Source organism: Siniperca chuatsi, linkage group LG4 (genome assembly GCF_020085105.1).
Source record: "Siniperca chuatsi isolate FFG_IHB_CAS linkage group LG4, ASM2008510v1, whole genome shotgun sequence".
Taxonomy (NCBI): Eukaryota; Metazoa; Chordata; class Actinopteri; order Centrarchiformes; family Sinipercidae; genus Siniperca; species Siniperca chuatsi.
Window position 1 is genome coordinate 12,247,181 of NC_058045.1, and position 17,187 is coordinate 12,264,367.

The 17,187-nt window shown below is 39.5% G+C and overlaps 2 protein-coding genes and 1 non-coding gene across 12 annotated transcripts in view; all 3 read left to right on the forward strand.

Moving 5' to 3' along the window:
- The first annotated feature begins 950 nt into the window (after positions 1–950).
- Positions 951–9,505, forward strand: malt3 (MALT paracaspase 3). Of its 9 annotated transcripts, none has more exons than XM_044192085.1 (16): positions 952–1,093; positions 1,393–1,460; positions 1,576–1,700; positions 2,115–2,253; positions 2,379–2,554; positions 2,782–2,878; positions 3,323–3,358; positions 3,486–3,689; positions 4,602–4,779; positions 5,000–5,074; positions 5,226–5,252; positions 5,328–5,455; positions 6,907–7,056; positions 7,688–7,842; positions 8,532–8,648; positions 8,782–9,505. In XM_044192085.1, the coding sequence occupies exons 2-16, from the start codon at positions 1,418–1,420 to the stop codon at positions 9,118–9,120; spliced, it is 1,989 nt and encodes a 662-aa protein (XP_044048020.1). In that variant the 5' UTR covers positions 952–1,093; positions 1,393–1,417; the 3' UTR covers positions 9,121–9,505. The 9 variants fall into 9 exon arrangements, with proteins under 9 accessions (XP_044048017.1, XP_044048020.1, XP_044048022.1 ...); XM_044192086.1 differs by having other exon boundaries at positions 1,000–1,109; XM_044192082.1 differs by having other exon boundaries at positions 951–1,093; positions 5,226–5,455.
- Positions 9,506–10,633: 1,128 nt separating this feature from the next.
- On the forward strand, positions 10,634–10,705 carry trnah-gug. Its single transcript has one exon. It is a non-coding gene; the product is annotated as a tRNA-His (tRNA).
- A 1,156-nt stretch (positions 10,706–11,861) lies between these two features.
- LOC122874364 (FERM domain-containing protein 5) overlaps positions 11,862–17,187 on the forward strand; it is a 61,876-nt gene continuing 56,550 nt past the window's right edge. The window contains exon 1 of one of the 2 annotated variants that reach the window (XM_044192093.1): positions 11,862–12,292. In XM_044192093.1, the coding sequence (XP_044048028.1) occupies positions 12,191–12,292 (102 nt within the window). In that variant the 5' untranslated portion in view covers positions 11,862–12,190. The remainder of the gene's footprint in view (positions 12,293–17,187) is intronic. The other variant, XM_044192094.1, reaches the window with a different exon arrangement.

Below are 17,187 nucleotides of genomic sequence, written 5' to 3' on the forward strand. Positions count from 1 at the left end.
ACTCTTGAAAGTTAGATTTTATGCTGCTCACTTCCCTGTTAAAGGTTTATTTTGGGGGAGAATTTTCCTTATGTGAATCAAGGATCTATGTACAGGGGGTGTCGTATGCTGTACAGATTGTAAAGCCTCTTGAGGCAAACTAATGATTTGTGATATTGGACAATATAAATAATATTGACTTGACTAAACCAGCAAATATCTTTATTTAAACTTAAAACCCTTTTGTAAAAATACCATATACCTTTATGTTTGCAATGTGAAAGGGATGCTAAAAATTATATACTTAAATGCATACAAAAAAATGACAAAAGAGTAAAGACTCTTAAAGACATAACACATTATGCTGTGTTAAAATGTTTAGTCTTGTGTTACCCTTCAACAATGAGACACTTGATACAAAATGTGTTCTATACTTTACACACATTGAATATTGTGTACTAAAAAGGTCATAGTACATGGTAGGGCATTTTATGACATTAAAAGGCTGTTTTCTGTATAAATAAACCAATAGTAGAAGAATTTATCTTTATGATGATGATGATGGATTTTATTTCATCTCTGTAATTAATTGAACACAAACCAGGCTACAACTAGAATAGCCTTTGATTTCTTTATCTGTATGATTTCTTTATTCTTTATCTTAAACTCAATCTCAGCCTGTACAGCGCCTGAAAACAAGCCATATTGCTCATTACCGTAATGTCACAAAAAGTGGCTCTACTTGCATGATTCCTATCGACTTAACCGGCGTAGAGTTCGTCTGTTTGGATGTTTTTTTCAAGTTAAGACATATTGTTATTTTAAAATCAAAATAAATCTCTCTATTTTTTTAGTGTATCATAGGTGAGAGACTCTTTGTTCTATGAGATGCTCCCATATCATAGGCTTACCGGTAATGTGTTTGTTTGTGTGTGTGTGTGTGTGTGTGTGTGTGTGTGTGTGTGTGTGTGTGTGTGTGTGTGTGTGTGTGTACACACTCATTCCAGGAAAAGGAAGAGTTTAACCGATACTTTAAATTATGAAGATTGAGAAGAGGAAAACACACTGAGGCTGAGGTCCGACGACTGCTCAACTGGTACGAGGCTGACGGCAGGTATCCACTAAAACATGTGTGTTTATGGACATTTTGAACACTTAATCATTTTCATGTCTAAATTAGGACACCTCTAACTGAATCTACAGTAGCCTATTGTTTGCTGCGGTGTAACTTATATTTAAAGCTTAGGCGACTTCACTCGAAATGAGAAGTTAGGGGCTGAGGCTAGGCATCACGTTTACAGTGATTTCCTAATGCTAGTCATGTCGTAGTTTTCTTAGTTTTTCGATTTGGGCCGGCACTATAGAGAGTTACTGAAAAATACTAATTTTAAGCTTTGCCTCAACTTCCTACAGTCTGTTATAAGAAGAAAATGCGCTTATGACTGGATCCCCACCCAAACCCTGTCGAATAATGATCAGAGGTATGTCATATCTCTACACCACACCACACTACAGCTTTAGCATAGGCCCACTGTGACTTTTGAAAAAACAGAGGACGATTTCAGATGACTGATATGCTCACTTGATTTGTTTCAGAAATTGTCATAGTGCGCCATCCTGTTTCTGTGTGTGTACCTGTGAACCATCAGGTGACTCTGAGCGTCCGCGCTGAGGGCACAGGAATCCTCAACTACCAGTGGTTCACTGGTGATGAAAAGGAGGTATGTGGTTTTTACTGTGTGTGAGTTACATAACACTTTGAGATTAAACTATGTCATTCTTTTTGAAGGTTTTAAAACATGACACTTTTGAGTGACACTTGTTCATGTTTTCTTTAATGTGGAAATAATGTCTACTTTGTATAAGAAATGTGTGTTGTGTATTTCTGTGTGTTTGTCTATGCTTGTACTGTACATGTTTATTCTGGTGCACACATGTTTTGATCTGAGATATTGATCTCAATGAAACCAGCTGTTTTAAATAAAGGATAAATAACAAATAACTAGCTACTTAAAATGACAACTGAAAATGTCATTTTAATTTAAATTAAAAAAATGTTCTCCTGCCATGAATGTTTCTGTATTTAGTTTTACTTAATTATTATTTTCTTTTGTGTTTTTTTGTCTGTTTTCAAGGTGTGTGGTGGCACTGAAGCAGACTTGACATTCAGAGCTAAAAAAATTCAGCTCTATGTGTGTCGAGTGAATGACCACTTTTGTAACTACGTGTTCAGCGACTGGGTGAAAGTGAAGGTGTTGGACATTGATAAATCAGGTATGCGTTGTGCCATTCTCATGTTGATTTTATACTGTAGTAGTGTCGTGCTTGTGTACTTTTTGTTGTTGTAGTTTATTGCTGTGGGTTTGAATCTCTATCTCTTTCTTTTCAAATATCATCAGGTTTGCCAGTACACTGGCAGGGTGAGCCACACATTGCTATCAACCCTAAACCCCAGACAGTCCGACAAGGTACAAAACTCACTCTCTGCTGCGCTGCCTTTGGCATCCCCACTCCACACTATCAGTGGTACAGAAATGGACAGCCGTTGCTGGACAAGACTAGTGGCACGCTGCAGGTAGGGAAGGATGACAAGCAAGTGTTTACTTAGCTCACTGCTGATAGTGATTGTTTACACTGTGCTTTATTTGCTGTGTCATTTCACAGACTCCTTCACCAATCATGTAATTCATTTAGAAAATGTGGTTAATATTTTGCCAGTGTTTTGATTTATGGTTGAGTAATCTTACATGTGGGGGAATAGCAGTAGCACAGTAGGAATATAATCTACTGTGGTACTTGCAGATTGACCGTGCAACAGCCGAACATGGAGGATCATACCTGTGCTCCATATCTAACGTGCTATCAGAGAGATGGACTGAACCAGTTGATGTTGACATTGGTAAGTCATAACTGAAACTACTTATTTTTTATCATTGTATTTTCTCAGGCTTTTCCTCCATTTCCAATGGAAGGGCTATGAAGAAAAAAACGTTTTCTTTACACTCCTTTCATTCCACTCATTTAGCACTTTAGGCTTTAAGTTGTTTCCATTATGCTGGAGGTACTTTCCCAATTCTACAGACTAAAAAGGAAGTTGTTAGACTCCTATTAGTACTTGATACGATCCTTAGACACACAACATGAAAGTGATGTAAAGTGAAACTAGTTCTTGCAGTGTTTCGCCTTATGTTGTAGTATGTACAGTGCATATCACAAAAGATAGTTGTCAAAATGTACAGCCCTGTATGTGCCTTCTGAACAGATAGTACTTAAGATCAGATTTTTGTTTAAAAAAAAAAAAACCCCAACTGATTTTGTGCTTCTCTTTTTTTATATCCTCTAGTGCAAATTGATCAGCTTCCTCCTGCAGCAACCACAGGTACAGTTGTATGGAAAGAATCTCCACCCACGCTATTTTAAGTGTGCTAGAGAGGAAAACTATCATGGTATGTATTTGAATTTCCTTGTGTGTTTCAATCTGAATTCTACTTTGATCTTTGTTTTAGCCACTGATAAAGTTGCCCTACTTATTGGCAACCTGAATTACTCCAACCACCCTGGCTTGATGGCCCCCATTATGGATGTACATGAGCTGGCCAACCTCCTGCAGCAGCTTGGCTTCAGAGTGGTTTCCCTGCTGGATCTCACAAGGGGGGAGATGCTGGCCGCTATTGACAAGTTCATTCAGCTCCTCAACAGAGGAGTTTACGGTGAGTGTAATTTGCCTATACATCATACATACATTTTCCTAAATTAGCTACATTTGTTTTTTCAGTTGTTGTCCTTGGGGAAATGCTGACTTAGTCATTTCAAGATTTCTGTTGGATCTGAAATATAACATTGTAACTTCCTTTGTCATGTTCTGTGGCCCTTATCTGTTGTCCACTTATCATCGGTCATGAACTCATGAGTGGATTGCGGTATATTTTGCTTTAGACGTACGTGTGGCTGACTGGGCAGATGAGGGGTAAAAAGAAGCCTAGTCATTTTTTAACAACTTTGCATGCAAGGTATGGCACTTCCTAAATGCCTGTAACACTTTAAGGGTTAGATTAGATTTAAGGGTCAATTTACATAGTATTTGTAGAGGGTAATGGACATTCAGGCAAAACAGTCAAACTTCTGTCTCTGTGTGTGATAATCAGTTTTACAGTGTTAAACAAAAAAGAAAGGCGGCATTGTAGTGTATAAAAACATTCAGTGATTAATAATTAGAGCATATAGCTTCAACAACTAGTCATATTGTTCAGGGGAGCTAAACCACTACTGTCGTTAAACAGCAGACAGTTACACAAGTACACACTTTAATCACAGAGCTGTAATATGAAAATTATGTTGATAAATGACAAAAGAACTGCCATGATGTGTCAGAATGATAATGTCTGTCTCTATTATCTACTTACTCTTGCTAATAACACAACAAAGACGGAGAATTGAGAAACCATGTGTTTTGAAACATATCATACTGTAAAGAAATCAGGCATCTTTTTGCTCCTCAGTGTGATCTTTCTCTAAGCTGCCCCAGGATTGCAGAATATGTGCAGTTCAAAATGTGATGATTACAATTCTTACTTTCTTGCAAATGTAACAAGATGTGTAATTTATTTTATTACTTTTCACAGGCCTTTTCTACTATGCCGGTCATGGGTATGAGCACGCTGGGAGGAATTACTTGGTAGCTGTTGATGCTCCACAACCGTACCGACCTGAAAACTGTGTCTGCGTGCAGAGGATCATGCTCAGCATGCAGGAAAGACGCACTGCACTGAGTGTAATCCTACTGGATACCTGTAGAAAATGGTGGGTGCAGTAATTAATTTCTGTTTTCACTAAGAGATGACCGTGACACATGGATTTTCACATTTATTTGTAAATTGATGATTATACATACTTTATTACACAAATGTAAACTATTATATACCGTACATGTACATACTGTTGATTTTGTCATAATACGGAAGTTATCAGGATTTATTTTAATTGCTTCATTCTTCTGGAAACTGTATTTTACTTACTAAAGGTACAACCAGGATTGCATACCCTCATCCATCATGCCATTGGGACCCAGTGGGAACACTGTTTACGGTTATGCCACGTATGTACTTTTTATTAGTTGTTTTATAAATATTTCATTACAAATACAGAAACCGATGCCCAAACCAACACACAACTCACTGATTCAACAGTGCAAGCACAATTATTATTAGCCTGTCACCTGAGAATATTTTTTCAATATTTTTTCTCAGACAACATGCTGTAGAATGGAAAGTTAGGTATGTATATATCAGAAAAGCAGAACTAATCTTTTGCTACCTGTTTTTGAACACTTCCTTTATTAACCAATGCAGATGTGAAGATGCTGAGGCTTTTGAGGTCCAGGATGGGGGGAAAAGTACTGGAATCTTCACTAAGTACTTGAACGAGCACATCCTGCAGTCCGAGAAAGTCACACATGTTTTAGAGAAGGTGTCTGAGGGTAAGTATTTCAAAGACGGCTGCGGTTTTGGTTTTTGAAAACCTGATGCTAAATCCAAAATATATCAGCCTAAGAACAAACCTAAAATGATGCTGTAGCAAGGATAGGTGTTGTTTTTTTTCTGACCATGCTGGGTTTTTTTTAGTAGGTGAGTGGACATGTGTGCACCATAGAAGAAGTGATTGTTTCAAGTGAACAAATTTATGGCTGATACTAAAATCATTAGTGTTTGAGTTGATTTACAGTAGATTTATACTTATATAATCTCAAAGTGCAAAGAGTACAAAACCTTTTCAGCTTTTGTTTTTACTTTTATCCATTCACTTCTTCCAGATTGAGGGTAAACAGATCTGAAGGGAACAGGTTGTTCTCGGGTGTTTTTATAATCGTTGGCAACTCTTTTTAGTGTTGTTTACTCAGGACTTTACTCAAGCATAGCGGTGACGGAGCCGATGTGGGGAGTTATCAAGTTGTCCCGTCTTCAGAGTGTTTGTCTGTTTGATGGGTCTCTGGTAGAATAATTTTTCAAGGTACCATTAGCATGTGACCTCATTCTCTGGAAATTCACACTGTTGGCCAGAGAACAGCAAGAAACCTGAGAGCTGCAGAGTGCAAGACAGCTGCTCTGCCATTTGGGCACCTCCTGCCACTGCTCTCATGGGTTCACTCACAAAATCAGCGCTAGCAGGACGCCCTGCTGACAGCACTCTGTGTTTCCGTTTGTGTGTGGACATATTTAGATCATTTAGATTTAGACCACTGGTTATTATTGCTTTACTTTTAACTCTTTGTACTTTTAATTTAAAATCCCAGAGCCACAATATGGTCAGTAACTTAAAAATTCCTAAGCCTCTGCTCATCATGTCTGGGACTTTTAGAGATGGAAAAAGAGCTGTTAATGATGAGCTGCTGGTTACTCATCCATTAAGAGAACATTGTGAAGACAGCTTGTCCCAGATATTCCTGACACCAAATCTTCTCAAAAACCAAGCATAAATCTATATTAAATTATTTGAACGTGGCTTCACTTCTGGCTAGCCATTCCACCCTGTTAACCTTTTTAATGATTCCTGTTTGCATGTATTGAATCTTGTGAGGAGGGGTTTTCCAAAACTAATTTAGTCCAGTCAATTACTGTGAATATTAACCATCTAATTTTTCACATTTCCCAAAGTTCCTCAAAGCCAGTCATGTGAATCTGATGAACTTTTCTAAAACTAATTCCTCTCCCCCTGCTATTGCAAATGATCAAAAGAGTGTGCTTGCACAGGCTGTTGTAGTTGGTAAAGAATTATAAAGGTTTTAGTAGTTAATGAAGTGGACTGAGTAAATATGGGAACAACGCCCAGGAAATGTGTATGGGTCTGTGAGTCTTGTCTTGTCTTGTCTTGTCTTGTCTTCAGATCTTACACATCACATTTAGCCACATTTTCTCCCTCTGTCGACACCAGATCTAGGCAGAGACCCTCTGGTCGCAGGCAAGCAGGTGGTGGAGATCAAACACACCCTGAAGGAACCTCGATCCCTTGCAGACCCAGTTCGGACCACTGGCCACACAAGGGAACTACACCAGCGAGATGCCTGCTGGAGACAAGCAAATGGTAAGTTGAGGAAAATTTCCCCAAACCTACATGTTTTTTCTGATGTTTGTTTTCCAATGACCTATAGGTCAAATCAAATTGAGGACAGGATATGTACAATATATCCACAGTCCAAATATAGTTTATTTTCCATTGTCACCTTGAGTAAGACATAAGAGATTGTGTTGTTTACTCTTCCTCACACCTCCTACACTCCAGCATGTGACAAACCAAGTGCAGAAATTGTGGTTTAATGTGATGTTTTCAGCACCATTCAAAAGGCTACTCATTGTTTTTGATAAATCAAAACAGGGAAATGGTTCATTTTACAAAGTGTATTTTCATGTCTGTGGAAGGAAGTCGTCTTTTGACACCTCATAACTTCCTCTAATTTTCTTAACCCCTTTTTAAAATGGAATTTTGATATGTGCTTCACACTACATAAAAGATCAAAGTCTACAGCTTAAATTAAGAGAGGCTGAAAGTTCCTAATGTGGTTAATCAAAGTCTTGTCAACATCAGCTGCTCTATCTCAGTAATTTAATACCATAATGATACATAAGTACAGTCAAAGTAAAACAGTTTTGGAGCATGTTATTTTAGTCTTGATTTTTAATTTTTTTTTCAAACCCTTTTTTATATTTCCTTTCAGAGCTACCACGGAAGACGCGGTTGATGTTCATCTGTGGTGTAGAAGTAGAAGTCAGTTTCTCAGCTTTGTTCTCTAATGTCTTGGTGGCGTTTGCCACTGTAAAGACTACTGGCCAGCGAACCCAGGACTGCACAGTCACTCTGAGTAGCATACCTGTAAATATTATTTTTTTTCTTAAAACTATCAGACATCCTGTCAAGTTTTATTGTCATCCATATAAGAACCAATAGATCTATACAGTGACATTCTTGTACCAAGGCATTTTCATTTTTGATAAAGACTCACACAGAACACACTATAGGTAAAAAATAAATGTACAGCATACAGAAATGTCACCTTTCCACTAGTACATAACTGCCTTTAGTTTTTTGGCACCTCACTGAAGTCTGACTTTCTTTTTTAAGAGTTTAAAAACTGCAAGTTGTATCTACATCATAAATTCCATGTTGATCACCATAGAACAGTCATTTTCCATTAGCCAGAAGGAATTTCTCAATGATGACCATTCACCCCCATGTTTCACATGTCTGAGGAAGGTCTGTCCATATATAGACTTCCAGCCTGCTGCAACCACAAAGAGAGAACAGGAAGTAGTAATAGTAATCTGCTTTACTTCTCTTACATGCGTGCTTTCCACTACAGAATCTTGGAGCATACTGACATCTAGTGGCTGATTTATGAATGCATCAGTATATGTATATGAATGTATCAATATAAAGCAAGTACTGCGGGTCAAGATTCATAAATCGTAAATGCAGGACATGATTATTGAGAGTGAAATTATTTGTTTTGATGAACATTCTGATGATGCTGATAAGACCTTTTTTATGCTTTCAATCCTTAGCCAATGGAAGACATATTTTCCGGACCTGGCAGGTCAGAGGAGATGGACTCTCTACTATTTAAGAAATCTAAAAACCCAGACTGTACTCTGCGACTTTGTGCTCTTCAAAAGCTTACGGTATGCAGTCAATAATATGTGTCCCAATTCTGTTCTTATGAAGTGTTACTTAAAAACAAAACAGAGTAAGTCTTTACAATAATGTCTGTACAATAAATGTGAAAATATTTTGTTTATTATTTGCCTTTGTTAGAAATCACTGGTTATCAAGGTGGATCTACACTATACTCACATGGACAGTAAGCTGCGCCAGACAGAAAGCCAAGAGGTGGACATAGGAAAGCCTCTTGTGGCATCATGTAAACTGTACATGAGGAATCATGCATCAACAGCCAAGAAACAAGAAGGTGCTCCTGCTCAAAGTATGGGCAACATTCCAAGCAGCAAACCACTGCTGCATCAGACTCCGGCTGGTCCATGTCGCCCTTTCACCAGAAAGGCAGTGTGTGCTGCTAAAGTTGCAGTTCCAAGGAGCAACGAACCTGAAGAAAACGATGAGAATGAACTGCCAGACTTCACTCTTCGACAGTAGACCTTTCTGTACCGATTATTGTAAATACTAGTTAGAAAATGGACTGTTTTGTACTGATGTGATTAGAAATGACTCTGTTGCTGAACGTGCATCTTTCTTGTCTGTGGTTGGTGATGATGAATGAGTGAGTGAATGACTGAGGTTTGTGTTTGCTTTGCGTTACCAGCCTTCAATTCTTAGCTCAACACTTTAGAAACATTAACACTTACTTTTGCTAACAACTGATTTCATCATAAATTGTGTAATACTTTAAAAACATTACTTTTTCATCAGTGGCAAGCTGGCTAGCCTTATTTATCTAATAAAGACCATTACTGTTAATAATTTATCTAATAAACACAATTACTGTTAATAATTTATCTAATAAAGACTACTTTCCTCACTATTTTGATTGTCAGTCTTTTGAAACATGCCAATCTATAATTATCTGTCTTACTGTCAAATTAACCATTTAAATGTTATTACCGTTTGAATGGATTACAAAGGTTGTGCTTTAATAGACTTCATGTAAATGGTTTGTTATGCTGCTGAATGCTGATTTGTTTAAAACCTGACAAAATTTTGACCACACTGCATGACTAAAGACTTAAAGACAATGTATTTCCATCATTATGTGATGAGATACCTGGACAAAAATGATCAGAAACGGTTAGTCATGTCAAGATTAGTTACGGTAAGTAACCCAAAGGGAAATAAGATATTTCAGTGGGGTTATAGTGTAGTCTTAATCAAAATGAATCAAATTACCACAAAGTAATAGCCACTCTGACTCGGTCTGGGGCCACATGACATGTTTTGCCCTGTTTGTAATACAGCCTTGGATGCACACATAGTTTTTAAGAGAATTAGGTGGAATGACTTCTAGTGTGTTGTTGCCTTTGTGAGTCAATCTATGACCCTTTTGATGATTTCTGTTTACTGTGTTGGCAACAGCTTTCTGATCCATAGCAATTTGACAATGCCTCTGGACTGGTCAATATAATTTCCTATAAAAACTTAACAGGCATGTTTGCACTTTAATTTGGGTAAAGGTTACTTTTATTAACTCCAAAAAGTCTGGAAACACCTGGTAAATGGCCAGTTGAACTCTTCATTAAAATCTGTTGAATTAAACTGACTACATTAATTTGTCTGTAAATGTTTAATAACTCTAAACACAAAAGAATAACCCGCTAAGGTAACTTAGCATAGCGTTAAATTGAAAACGCAGCTAAGTTACAGCATCTTACAGAGCTGGCGTCTGCATTAGGCCTATGTCGAACAAAAACAAGACGAAATACTGCGAGAAGGTATTAACTTTAATGTAAGCTTGGCAAAATACACGAGTTTAGCAATTTTGGTCCACCAGTGACGGCGCTAGCTAAACCTTAGCTGAAGTTAGCACACCTAACGATAACTGCGATAAACGTTACAATGTCAAATTGTTTGTTCATAGCAACATAAACCCTGTGCAGTCACCTGTATTAGTTTTATAGGCATAATGTGCCCCTGCCATACCAGCTCCCGTTAGCTCGCCGTGATCGTATAGTGGTTAGTACTCTGCGTTGTGGCCGCAGCAACCCCGGTTCGAATCCGGGTCACGGCAGAGAGTCAATCAGGGGCCTCCATTTTGGATTTTAGTTATTCAATGTTATAATATTCCCAGCACCGGCACACAAGACCACAGTTAATGTGAAATGTGGGATGCTGTAATACAAACTTCGAATTTTCATGTCAGACTCCCCAACCATAAGTAGCTAGTCGTCTCCCTCTGATAAGACTTGTTCAACTCTAAGAATAATGTTTAGCTGAGTTTTATTACGTGTAGTTTAAACGTTAGGAGGGGAGATAACACCAGTGCGAGTGAAATATAGCTATAAATTCGGCTTATAATCAAGAAGTTAATGCTTTTATGCCGTCTTATTGTATAGTCGTGCTGTAAGTAATAGTGGAAATAAGTGGAAATTAAATTTTAGTAAAATTGCACCTCGGTTGATTGTTCTGGAGATCCTCAACCACCCCTCAGAGACCCCATAGGGTCCTCACACCAAACTGCTTAATGATTTTCATACACGGGGGCACTGATGGATGTTTAAAGTGCACTAACGACGATTGGCCTGCAGGTGGCAGTCGAATACATTTCATATTCACCCACTATGACAGGAAGAATTATTATAAATAATGCCTTGTCCCCATTTTCCGGATGGCTTACCTCAAGTTTGACAAAATTATTTACATTTAAACAAACCTATTAGAGTGCTATGAAACCCGAGGCCAGTGGCGTAGATCAGTCTGGCATGGTTTTGGTTCCTTTGCAAAGAATTGCCATGAAAGCCAGTTAGTCAACCCCACAAGACACATTAAGTGCTACAGATATTTTCTATTCAGGTGTTTCTTCTGGACCTCCTCACAGTATTAACCAAGAGGATATTTTGTATTTAGGCTCAATCACACCCCTAATTAATAATTAATACTTCAGCCCAAAGAAGCCTAGCCTGGGTTTTCTGGACTGGATGCATTTTGTCACCACAGCTTTTGGTTAAAAATGGGGTAAGGCACTGCAGTCATCACCCAGTAGTTTTGCATTAATAAAATATGACCCTATATTTAATTGTAAGTCTATGGCGGATATTTAACAAACAGAAGACATTATTTAATATTTTCCGGATATGGGTAGCTGTCAGTCAGGACAAATTGCGGCGTGAGAAAAACAATATTGGATATTAACGTGCAGAGAAAATGCCACACACTCCCGTTGGTTCACTTTGACGTCAGTTTTCATTGGGACCCGCCCGCTCGCTCAAGTGGCAGTGGTTAATGGTGAGAGATAATCCTCGGCTCTACCACAGACACACAACAGGGCTGAGCTGCCTCTGGATCTGGATGCGGGCATCCTTGGATTCTGCTCTTAGCACGGGCCCACCGCACGAAAACTTAAAGAGGACAACAATGGTGCACGCCTCGGCGGCGGAATCCGTGGCTGCTGGTCTTTTAGGGGACCGGGGATTGTGGTCAATGTGACATTCACTTGCACGCTCGTGTTGAGTTTATTGTTCTGGTTTTAGACGCAGAGCAGCGATTCTCCGAGAAGATGTTGAGCCGATTTATGAGTGGCAGCATTAGAAATCTTGAGCGGGAATACAGCTGCACCGTCAGACTGCTGGATGATACGGAATATACGTGCACCATTCAGGTTAGTCACCTGTCGACCACAGTTTCTTCACTATAGCGCTGAGTAGCGCTGCAATTGTGTCTGACCTGGCAGACAGAAAAGCGAGTGTTTGAGCAGAGGGACTGCAAGTGCCTGCATGTCCCGCTGCTGGTGTCTACCAAGAGAAATTACAGACCCTGAATAGAATTATGTAGAGTTATTTTTTGTCATTTCAAATAACACAAGGCTGATTCAGGGGAATGCATTTCCCTCACATGACCCACTATTGCCAGAATACACGAGTGAATTTGGTGTCAGGCTTTGAGATGTCAGGGAGCTCTGTAGGACAGACATGGCATTTCCCTCAAGCTCAGGTTGATGGGATGTCAAAAGCATTTTACATTCTGAAATGTATGACTGAAAGAGCGTTTTGGCAGGATTATTTTTCTTCTGTGTCATTCTGTCTCTTAGTTTAAACTAGTGTTGCTTACTGGATTATTGCTTGTTGGTTCATGATTTAGTGTTGTTGCTCATGCAGTTTCCCTTGAACCCCTGACATCAATAATGCACATGGGGTATCCCGTTGCTGCTCTGGAGAACATGCCTACCATGTTAAATGTGGCTCTTGCAGATCTACACAGGTAGAAGCATAGCTAACATGTTCGTGTTGTGATGTTTGTGCAGGATTGAATGTTATCATTAGTGACCATAGCATCCGTATGTGCATGTATGGCATTTTCTTCCATAAAAATGATCATTGACCACAGTGACACATATTGCTTGTAAAGATATTTAAACTGATATTAAAAATGCCTTTCTCTGCCTTTTGTCTCACCACTACAAGCATTGCTTTGATGGTTGTGCAGTTTTATGTTCATGCTGATTTCATAAAAAGTAGGTGAGAGGGCCTGTCACATCAATTACAAGACAAAACTGTTCCCTTTGTGGATGCGGTTCAGTTGTAGGAAAGGGGTGTAAGGAGATCCATAGAGAATTCTCTGACTAGTCAGCAACATGTCGACACATTAAAGCCGCTCCACAACATCCCAAAGGAACATTTAACCTGCAATGTGAAACAATGAAACATTAAGAAGACATGCAAGATTCTTGTCACTTTGATATCTGTTATCACCAGCAGGCTATATTGCAAGCGCTCCTCTTTTCTCCTATGACCAAGCGTGAAATAGATACTGCAATTACTTTAGGATCGTGACTGTGTGCCCAGGTTGTAAACAAACCTGCATTTCTGCTTGGAGAGCTGGGCCAGAGATGGAGCTGGGCCAGTGAAGCCAGCAGGTGTGCTGTTTGCAGCAGAGTCGTGTGGCCTGGGTGGCTGACGTCAGCAGGCTGGAAGGAGGGGAGTGGAGTGAAAGAGGAGAATGCTCCATCTCTGCTGTGACTGTCTGGCATCCTGACTATCTTTCTGTCTAACCTGGCCCTGAGGGAGCAGGCTAACCCACCTGACTAGTCACACCGCTGGAGCATGTTCCTCATTTAGTTCAAACTTTGCCCTTCCTTCCTCCCAGGCTTCTGGCCTGCCAGAAACCAAAATCACCCCGGATACCAGGACACCTAGACTAGGGAATGCAAAGTAAGAGGCATAAGTAGGTCATATATGTCTCTCTCTACTTCTCCTTCTGGCTCTCTGGCTCTCCCTCGTTCTCTTTTTCACCTTCCTATCCTGTTTCCAGTGTGCGGAGATTTCATTCCCACTAGACCTGTTTCCATTACACTCTTATCCTTTTCCTAAACTGTTTAATCGCTCCAAATTCAGATTTGCCCCTGACTTACGTTAGCCTCCTTCCTTTCTCTGACATTGAACCAGGTGTCAACTTCTTAAATGACAGGGATAACTCCATGGTGTTTGCGTTAATAAAGCCACCTTCAGCAGAAACATCCTCAGCAGAAATTAGAAACACAAAATATGCATGCACAACAGCTGAGCACTGAGGGCTTTCAGAAGAAGGGCAGAAAATGTGTCCACCTTTTTAAAGCAATGGCAGCTGTAATGCATGGACTTAAGTTTTGCTTTAATGAATTATGGATCTTTCCACTATGTTTGGGGGAGGAAAGAGTGAGCACTCATCATTACACAGCCCTGTAGATTTAGCTCTCATCTAGTCGCAGGTTGATGGAAGTGCCTGAAATCCTCTGTTGCCCTCAGGACTATTCTGCTCTCTGATTTTAATGCAATGTTGCAGCAGAGAGTCAGCAGCGCCTCACATTTTTCTAATTTACATTTACATGTCAGAGTAACAGATAAATCATATGTAAAGAAAATACTATATAGTTTCAAAGTCAAGACCAAGTGGATTCGCCCACTATGGGTCTGCTCCTGAAGCAAAACTCTAACATTATTCTAATTTAGTTCTGTCAGATTCATTATTAATGAGTCTTAAGACATCTAAATGCAGGTTGTTTATCCTGAGTTTGCCTTAAAAGTTCTGTCTTCCAGCTTGTGCATATAAAGAAGTCTAAAATATGCCACTGTTGCACAGTCAGTTGCCAATATTTCTTCTGGATCTCCATTCGTAAAGTGTCTGGTATGTCTGTTGTCACAGTAAAACAGTTGAAAAGGTATTGTGAATTTTGTGTGGGGAGAGGAGGCACAAAGAGAGCGAGAAAGACAGTCTCTACAGACATGGGGAAACTATTGTTTATCCCTGAAAGGATTGTTGGGCTTTTTGAGCAGCCTTTTTTATAGAAAGAGTAGGATGTGTTTAAGCTCCCTTCCACCCAAGTCTTGTTGTTTCTGACGATTTGCATTTTCTCATGTTTTTGCTGATTATTACTTCTTCAAATGCTTACAATGAAAAAGTGTGATGATGTAAGACATAGATTAGACTTATTGTCTCCTTCACTTGTGTAAATCTGTTACGCATTCAGAAAACCTCCAGGATTTTGTCATTATTAATTAATTACGGATTTAATGAATAGCTGTCAGCACAGTGATCTGGCCCACTCTAATCCAGATACAGAGTTAATTATAGCTTACACCCTGTGAAACCTGTGATTTGCCTTGGTTTTCTGATAACTGTTTTTTTTTTCTTCGAGGAAACCACAACCACCAGCTTTCAGGGTAGTAACCTATGTCAACCCAAAAGTAAAAATGTACATAATATAATAAAGAGTTAGTGTAGGACCAAAGTCAATGCTTTACAAGTTCTCCTGAGGTCTGCTGACATCTTGGTGAGGAGACTCCCGGGGGATGGGAGCCTGTGTGTGTGTGTATTGAGGGGTGCCAGGGTCTCAGCTGTTGCTACGGCGACTCCACAGTTACTCTAACAAAATGTGAGATCACTCACTGGTCAGGATTACCCTTCCAAAAGCCCTGACAAAGACTTGGCTGTTAGCGCTCACAGGAAGGTAATTTATTGCCTGAATGCCATTGGAGGGCACTGGTGGTGAGGTGACTGATGCCATGCCCACACTGACCAGGATGATCCCGGGACTGTCCCACTGTTCCCCTGACACACATTCAGTCTCGTACCTCCTGTGAAGTCATTATTGTCGTAGATATTCTGTGCTTACTGTTAAAGCTCACATGAATAGCTAGATGTGTTAGAAAGTTGGCAAGTGCATTAAGTGCTGGGTATCATTTAAATTGTTTGTAGTTTTGGTACCAAAAGGCCTTTTTCACAGAAGACATTAGGACACGTCACAGTAGGAAAAGCACAGGTGTAAATGTTACAATTAATAATAGCTGAATTCCATTTAGCTGCTTCAGTTTTAGGTTCCTGTCATGGCTTACTGGGGAACTAGAATAGAACAGAGCCATCGTTAGTGTTATTAGTTACACCTGTGCTTTTCTATGACAAGTCAAAATGTCTGCTATGAAATAGGCCTATATCAAAATGATAGAAAGTATAAGTAGTTCATTCAAGACACAAAACAATGTACATGTTGTCACTAACTTTGCTTAAATAAAATAGTCTAGAACTGGCAAAAAAAAAATCAGGAACTATGTGATCAAAGACTAAACAAATAGAAGTACAAATCTGATCCGACTTTCATTGGCAGATTTTGGTACTTTTGGACAGTTTTCGATACCAAAAAAGTATTAAGGTTTGATACCCAGCCCTAAGTGCAATTGATTTTCACTGTTTTTGTTTTCAGTGACTTGCTTGTGTTTTGTCATTACAGACTGCATCAATACATTTGAGTATATTCATAATAACAAAAAAGAGAAAAATGTTTTTGACAAAATAATTGTAACTCCAGGTCTTCACTAGTGAACGTAGCTAGCTCAGAGCAACGATATTTTATCGTATAGTTATTACACTTTTAACTGCCAGTGTCCAGTGTGACACTTCAGAGATCCCTGGTGACTGCAGGTCTTTGCTGACTTTACAGTCAGGACCTTCAGAAGTGGCCTGCACCAGGTCCACTAGGCATACAATATGTCGTTTGAAAGAGTGCATACTTTTGTGTGTGCAGATGTGTGTGTTCAGAGCTCACGGTGACTGACACACTGTTGCTATGCTTCATATGAATGATTAAAATGTGTGCTAGGCCTGAATGTTTCATGAGGGGTAACCTCAGGAGAACGTCACTTGTGTTTACCAGCATCACTGCACACCAGCATCATGATTGGCTGAACTTGTGGCACATGGCTGGTTGCAATTAAGGATTAGATCAGTGCAGCGCCTATCTACACAGCAGAGCAGGTCAGGACCACCCTGGCTTGCAGCTCTCTCCAATCTCTTTCATGGGAATTTGATATGTGAGAGCAGCCACTTTCCAGTTTGGGCATACTTTATCAGTCAAGTCTGATTGTTAATGGAAGGGCTGATGCATCTTGTCAAGGTTGCAAAGGGCTGCTGCTCTGTTTCTGCCTTTGGATGTGGTTATTAGTCTTCACTCTTGTGTTTCATTGCTGTCTCACACACAGCTCTGATATTCCAGCGGGGTATTACAGGGAAATTAAACTTTGCCTG